This window comes from Sinocyclocheilus anshuiensis, unplaced genomic scaffold, assembly GCF_001515605.1.
Source record: "Sinocyclocheilus anshuiensis isolate Anshui unplaced genomic scaffold, SAMN03320099.WGS_v1.1 scaffold392, whole genome shotgun sequence".
Lineage (NCBI taxonomy): Eukaryota > Metazoa > Chordata > Actinopteri > Cypriniformes > Cyprinidae > Sinocyclocheilus > Sinocyclocheilus anshuiensis.
Window position 1 is genome coordinate 4,715,574 of NW_015557091.1, and position 8,299 is coordinate 4,723,872.

The following is an 8,299-nucleotide window of genomic DNA, read 5'->3' on the forward strand; positions in this document are numbered from 1 at the left end:
TAATTATGTCCCCACTGGATGCAACAAATGCCTCGTTTATAATGGGTTTTATTATTTTTGTCTTGTCGCTCCGGGACACGGCATCACAGTATGGTACGGGGCATAACATTTCCGTTACACACTTGAGGCATTCGGCCAATCACAACGCATGGGCGCATGGTCTAAACGGGTTGTCCCTATTCTCTTAAAGGGGTCATATGATGCGATTTCAAGTTTTCCTTTCTCTTTGGAGTGTTACAAGCTGTTTGTGAATAGATAAGATCCCTAAAGTTGCAAAGACTAAAGTCTCAAACCCAAAGAGATATTCTTTATAAAAGTTAAGACTGGTCCACGCCCTCATAAAACGCCTTGTTTAAACACGCCACCACATGTCATGATGTGGGAAGATTTGCATAACACCGCCCAAATATTCACACAAAGAAAGAAGGTGTAACTTTGTTGTTGCTGCCGCCATGTTGTGAAGACGCTGTGTGTTTAGTTGCGAAAGCGAAAATACTTTGTTTGGCCTTCCAAAAGAGGACACGACTAGAAATCAGTGGTTAAGTTGTATTTACAACGTAAAAAGACAGTATAAGTCATTATAATCCGTAATTATGTCCCCACTGAATGCAACAAATGCCTCGTTTATAATGGGTTTTATTATTTTTGTCTTGTCGCTCCGGGACACGGCATCACAGTATGGTACGGGGCATAACATTTCCGTTACACACTTGAGGCATTCGGCCAATCACAACGCACTGGATAGCTGGCCAATCAGAGCACACCTCGCTTTTCAGACCGATGAGCTTTGTAAAAATCTACGCGTTTCAGAAAGGCGGGGCATAGAGGAGATACAATAATGTACAGTATGTGGAAAATATTGTGTTTTTTTAACCTTAAACCGCATAAACACATTTCATTACACCAAATACACCAAATAAACCAAATAATGTTCTTTTTAGCAACATCATATGACCACTTTAATGGGTAATGGGTGTTTTTTGGGCGTAACGTGCCATAAACCAATCGGAGTCTCATCTCCCATTCCCTTTAAGGCGGATTTGCTATTTACACGGCGAAATTTGCAAGCGCAAAGACAGAACGCATCTCCATAGATGAAACGGAGCTGCTCGTGCGCGAGCAAATAGGTAGCCTAATTCTGCTACATGCAGTGACTATCCATTATGACATGTAGGCATTTTTATATTTATGTAGCCTACACAACATTGCAATCCTTTCATTTTTCATATTTGTCATGTTTGTGTGCTGCTGTGCGTCCATGGCTTTGTGCAACAAATAGATGGAAATTCACTGAAAATCTTGACATCTGCCCTAGTTTTCCTTGGTATGTTCATGACAAGTAGCAATGTCCAATCCATAAACAAATAATTTTTTGATTTGGATCTTTTCGATGAAACACCTGATCCAGTTTAATTAGGAATCAAACTAACATGTTAACTGATATGGTCATAACATTAATTGTTGGTGAAGATTACAAGTAAATAATAATGCCAAATTTATTATTATTGGTGGTAATATTAATAATGCTAAAAATAATTATCACTTTTATTAGTAGTAGTAATGATAATAATTTATTCATTCATTATTTATTTAGTAAATAATACATGTAAATTCCTGTCTGCATTTTGCCCAGAGCTACTGTACAACTTAAGAAGACTTTGGAATAAGGTGAAAATGGCACATGGACCTCTCCAAAGTACTTTTAAGTTGATGTCCCTGTTCTTTGTAACTGCATGGAAAAGACTATGGAAAACAGTCTTCTCTTTCAAGCAGAAGAGTGTCATAATGTCAAAGTCATATCATATTGTTTTGGAAAGACATCAGGATGAGTGAATGATGACAGAATTGTCCTTTTTTGGGGGGTGAACTAGTCTTTTAAAGTGTATGTGTGTGTGTCTCTGCAGACGATTGGTCCCAAGGAAGGATGGCAGGTGTATAGTTCGGCACAGGATGCTGACGGACGCTGTATCTGCACTGTGGTTGCACCGGAACAAAACCTCTGCTCCAGGGATGCCAAGAGCAGACAGCTCCGACAGCTGCTGGAGAAGGTCTCATGCATAAACACACATTTTACCGCTCTTCTTTATTTTTTTTATGTATATCATATATATCTCAATCACACTGTATACTGGAGAAAAATATTTGTAGTATATACATACATTACCATTCAAAAGCTTCTTTTTAAAGAAATAGCAAAAAATAAAATGCATTAAATTGATCAAGTGACAGTAAATACTTTTACATTGAAACCAAAAAAATTCTAGGCTATTTCAAATAAATACTTTCTATTTATTAAAGAATCCTGAACAAAATGTATCATGGTTTCCACAAAATTACTAAGCAGCACAACTTTTTTCAACATTGATAATAATAAATGTTTCTTGAGCAGTAAATCAACATATTAGAATGATTTCTGAAGGATCATGTAACACTGAAGACTAGATTAATGGTGCTGAAAATTCAGGTTTGACAGGAATAAATTACATTATATAACTTACTATAAAAGAAAGTTCTTTTCAATTTTAATATTTTAAATTATTACTGTTTTACTGTATTTTTGATCAAATAAATGCAGCCTTGTTGAGCAAAAGATGCTTCTTACTGACCAAAATGTTGACTGACCTCGAACTTTTGAACGGTATAGTGCATATATAGACACAATTAATCAAACTTACAACTCTAACGCGTTATTTGCAACTGAATGCTTAAGATATTTAATGCTATTAGAATATTTGTCTTAATCATTAAAGGGTACTGGTACGGTCTTTTGGAAACTTACAGCCAGATTTACTAACAGCTTGCGCCAATGCAATCCGTTTTTTGGCATTAAAACAGTACTGTCAGGATTTAAGACGTGCAGTGAAGAATTAGCGCTGAAAAGGCATGGACACAGTTATTTTTGCGCCTGACCTTATTGAATATGCATTTGAAGGAGTTTCCCTTTCAGATGCATAATTTATGGGAGGAGATTATTCAAATGAATCACGCAACGTCATTTACTAATGTTTGCGCTAGTCAAATGACTGGTATTTGTGCCATTATTTAACGCCCCAAAAAAAGCAGGCAGTAATTTGAGCTGCTCTTGGTAGATTGCCCTGGTCATTATGGAAATGATCTGGCTGCATCTGTGTTCTTTAATGTGTGCATTGGTAGTAAATCACCCACAGAATTTTCCCCTCCCAATGGCACTTTTATGGAATTGCGCTCTAACGCTAATTTGCCCTGTTTAGTAAATCTGGCCCTTAATGGCCTAAAAAAACAACACATTAAAATCATGATATTCACATTGTTTCTTAGTTTTATATCGCTAGCACATGCATTGCGAAAATAATTTGCATATTCAAAATATTGCAAAGCCTAGTAATAGCACAGGATTTTTTCTCATGAAGCATTTCTTCATGCTTTCTGTTCTTTCTTTCAACACACACAGGCATCATTTGGCTAGTATATATTGTGTGGACAACTAATGTACTGTTTTGCCTCAGGGACTGACACATTTCAGGAGCTACTGTAGCCTGCCACTGATACTGACATACACACACACACACTTGTCCTTTCTCTCAGTCTTTCAGTCACACATTACATATTCCCCTCCTCCATCAGTTTTTATCCTCTTTTATCAGTCTCATTCCCAATTAGGACCTTTAAACACACATGCACACAAGTTTAAAAAAAAGCGCTGATAGATGCTTCAACTGTGTTCGCAAGAGGCTGATTTTATGCAGGTCATTAATACCTGATTTTATGATAAATGATACATGCCTCAATCCAGCGGGAGCCTGACTGCCGTTAATATTGATATGTACATTTATTAACGCCTCCATTTTCCCTATAGCCTGAAAAGAAAGTCGGGGCCCACAGAGGACGCATCTCATTCATGATTCATGGACTTCCGCTTTTCTCGCGCCCCAGTCAAGGTAGCTAATCAGACCATTTGACGGGGACAAACACAGTGAGATTGGAGCGACTGTTTAGGGGTTTTTTTATCAGCCCCTTTTTAAAGATTCATTAATTGTAGTCAGTTTATCCATAACTTATGCAAAGAAATGTGTCTTTGGAAAGTGCTTCCCATTACGTCTTATGCAGACCTGCTGAGGTGGAATGGATAGATCACAAAAATAATAACTTCATCGACTCACCCTCATCACGCCCAAATAACGTATTGTTTTTCAAGGAACAAAACAAACAAAAAAGTACCATTAATTGAAAATGTCTATTGATAATTGTTTACTGGTACAAAAGTGCAAATATCATGGATTCATTTACATCTACAATTCAGTTCAAATGTTTGGGGACAGTACAAAAGAGGTGTCTTATGTTCACCAAGGCTGCATTTATTTAATCAAAACTACAATAAAAACATTAAAATTTTTAAATATTATTACGATTTAAAATACCTACTTTCTGTTTTAATATTTTTAAAAATATAATTTATTCCTGTGATGGATTTTCAGCATGATTGCTCCAGTCTTTAGAGTCACATGATCCTTCAGAAATTATTCTAATACTGATTTGCTGCTCAATAAACATTGCTTATTATTAGCCATGTTGAAATCGGTTATGCTGTTTATTTCTTTGCTGTTTTGTCTAACTTCTTGACTTGCAGGTGCAGAATATGTCTCAATCAATTGAAGTCCTGAATCTGCGCACGCAGCGCGATTTCCAGTATGTCATGAAAATGGAAAATCAAATGAAAAGGTTACGGACCAAGTTCCGGCAAATTGAAGAGGACAGGAAAACTATAATGGCTAGAAACTTTAAGGTATGCTTTTATTAGGTTACAAAAGACCTGCTGCTGGAAATGCAAACATCAGCATTATCCATGAATATTGCATGTGTTATGTCAAATGGTGAAATATATGTATAATAGAATTTCACTATAACTACATAATGGAATGCATTTTATGGCTAAACATTGTTTATTGGGAGCAATGTGTGAAGCGTAACAACATCTGTGTGGGTGTGTGTCTACAGGAGCTGAAAGATCATATGGATGAACTCCAGCCATTGATTCCTGTGCTAGAGCAGTACAAAACAGATGCTAAGCTGATCTCTCAGTTCAAAGAGGAAATCAGGAATCTGTCTGCTGTGCTGATGGGCATCCAGGAGGAGCTGGGAGCTTATGACTACGAGCAGCTCTATCAGAGAGTGCTCAGCCTGGACAGTCGCCTACGAAACTGCATGAGCAAACTCAGTAAGTATAATCCACAGCTATGCACAGTTAAAGCATTTTTTCTACTAGTTTTAGTTCATTTTGAAAGCACATTTAAAGATACATTGGTATATCAAAACCTCTATATTTAACTGACATCTGCTATGATAGACTGAAATTTTTGGTTAATGACCAACAAGCCTAATTTGAATTCAGGCTCACCTGCTCCAATGAGTTTCTTAAGGGGTTTTGACATCTAGCTCATTTAAATACAGCTAGATGAAGGTGGAGGTGAAGCAATGTAAATAAAATGCAGGGTTTGAACTGTAGTTAGACTGTTTTTAACAAGACAGGCTATCTTTAAAATGCTACATTCATGGCAGACAGGATGCTCAAAAAATGATGAGATGGGTCAAAACAGCCAAAGGCATCTGTCTGAATGTTTATGGCTGTAGTGACAGTGCTTCAAAACTTTTATTACAATTTAGCTGACCAAAAGTACTATAAAAGCAGTAATATTATGAAATATTATTATAATTTAAAATAACTGTTTTCTGTTTGACTTTATTTTAAAATGTAATTTATTCCTGTGATGGCAAAACTGAATTATTAGCAACCGTTATTGCAGTCTGTAGTGTCACATGATCCTTCGGAAATCATTCTAATATGCTGATTTACTGCTTAAGAAACATTTCCTATTGTTATAAACGTTGGAAACAGTTGTGCTGCTTGATATTTTTAGGGTTCTTTAGTGTCTTAGTGATCAATTTAATGCATCTTTGCAGAATCTTTTACAAAAATCATATGTAAACAGCACTGGATGTAAAAATCTTTTTCTTTTTCCAAAAGAAAAAACATCCTGCTTTTCCTTTTCCCCTTGATTTATAGCGTAGTGTACATTAATAACCAAAATTCATTTTGCTTAAAGTACATTACAGTACAGCCTGCAAAATAAAGACACAAAGTGATGTCTCAGTTAAAAAATAAAATATCCTGCTCAAAGCAAAATACAAAAATCACAGATTTACCTCCAACCTCTGTTTTTCTGTATTGGAGGTTTAATTATTTCTTTGCAATTAAATAACAATGTGTTTTCAGCGGTCCTCAAATAACACCTGTGATTCTGAAGATGAAGTGCTAAAAAGCCTTACAGTATTAATAAGTTGGTTAGGCAAATTCAACAGATGTTCCAATATGTTATTAATATCTCTGATAATTACATCCTAGCATTGGGGGTTGGATGCACTAAGCTAGTACATCATTAAGAGTTGCTGTTGTTTTTCACATGCACCGAAAGCAACAGTCTTTAGAAAGCATGAAATTGCTTCTATGAAAACAGCCGTTTGAAAAATAGAAGATGATTATATTTCAATAAAGAATATTCTTTTTTTTTCCAGCATGTGGGAAATTAATGAAAATCACCGGCCCTGTGACTATAAAGACATCTGGAACGCGGTTTGGCGCATGGATGACCGACCCTCTTGCATCTCCAAGAAATAACCGGGTGAGTTCTGAAGTGGGCGGCACTACGTTCTTCAGTCTGATGAATGTTCTGCCATATACCTGATTAATCTTCTTCCTCCCCAGGATTACTTACACCCACTTTCCACCAGGTGTAAAATAATTTAGTGCGCCGCTCATCTACATACTTTAATCTCACTCTGTCATATTCCCACAGGTTTGGTATATGGACACTTACACCAACAGCAAGGTGGTTCGAGAGTACAAAAGCATCGCAGACTTCATCTCCGGCCTGGAATCAAGAACCTATTACCTTCCCTTTAAATGGGCTGGAACCAACCATGTTGTCTACAATGGCTCTCTATATTACAACAAGGAGCAGAGCAACATCATTGTCAAATACAGCTTCGAGACCGGACGGGTTCTCGCCCAACGTGCTTTGGAGTATGCCGGCTTCCACAACGTCTACCCCTACACCTGGGGAGGCTTCTCGGACATCGACATGATGGCGGACGAGCTGGGATTGTGGGCTGTATACGCCACCAACCAGAACGCAGGAAACATTGTGATTTCTCAGTTAGAACCGCAGACGCTAGAAGTTCTTCAGACGTGGAACACGGAATACTCCAAAAGGAACGCAGGCGAGTCCTTCATGATCTGCGGCACGCTCTACATCACCAATTCCCACCTGACCGGAGCCAAGGTGTATTATTCGTACAACACAAAGACCTCGACGTATGAGTACATGGACATCCCGTTCCACAACCAGTACTTTCACATCTCCATGCTCGACTACAACGCTCGAGAACGGGCGCTTTACGCCTGGAACAATGGACATCAGGTCATTTTCAACGTCACGCTTTTTCATGTCATCAAAACCGAAGACGACTCCTAATGGACTTAAAGGATAAAAGAAAGAAGGACAATTCAGTTTTAATTTCTGCTGTTATTTTCTACTCGCTTATGGTTCTTTTCCCAAAGTTAATGAGATATATTGCCTTCACCATTGACTGCAGTTTGAGTCAAGCATCGTCTCGCCGTGACTGATGACACATGAAGACTTGATGATCCAATGCCATTACAAACAGAACGATTTGAAGTTCTTTTATTCATCTGCTCATAGCTGCTCTGAAAGTTAGGCCTTACTTGCGATATTTCACAACGTGAGCCGCAGACGGATTGCTCTACTGCATGAATGTCTGATTCTTTCGCCATTTGTTATCCATTCCGTGGTCTTTCTATATATCAGAAATTCCATTTTCTTATATAGTGGCGTGTTTTTGGTGACTTTGGTTTCTCCAGACTCTCCTGGTAATTTAATGTTGTGTCAAGTTTAGTTGTAAAAACTGTAGAGCCCTGAATATGAACCTATGTAAACGATTGTAACATTCATTGTCACTGTGAGAGGAAATATTTTATATTAAATCTAGAACAAAACAATAAATCAACTCGAACAAAGCCACAAATCTACATCCATAAATGTAAACAACAGAACAGAAAAGGGCCGTGTGTGACACAGAGCAATTTCGTCAGGATTCAGTCTGGGTTATAATGAGGTCATTTGCTGATGATTGTGACAAGCCCGACTGCGGGTGCATTCTTTACGGGCAGCCGTTCTTACTTGATGACTTTGAATGCTGTCCTTTGGCATTTTCAATCAAGATCAAGGGCACAGGAGCTGGGAGG

General features: G+C 37.7%; 1 protein-coding gene across 2 annotated transcripts in view; it reads left to right on the top strand.

Annotated features, from left to right (window-relative positions):
• Window positions 1–8,062, top strand: part of LOC107677210 (noelin-3-like) — a 30,815-nt gene extending 22,753 nt beyond the window's left edge. For both annotated transcript variants that reach the window (XM_016472022.1, XM_016472021.1), the window contains 5 exons: window positions 1,905–2,048; window positions 4,607–4,762; window positions 4,975–5,194; window positions 6,550–6,656; window positions 6,831–8,062. In XM_016472022.1, coding sequence (XP_016327508.1) covers window positions 1,905–2,048; window positions 4,607–4,762; window positions 4,975–5,194; window positions 6,550–6,656; window positions 6,831–7,508 — 1,305 coding nt within the window. In that variant the 3' untranslated portion in view covers window positions 7,509–8,062. The remainder of the gene's footprint in view (window positions 1–1,904; window positions 2,049–4,606; window positions 4,763–4,974; window positions 5,195–6,549; window positions 6,657–6,830) is intronic.
• The last annotated feature ends 237 nt before the right edge of the window (window positions 8,063–8,299 follow it).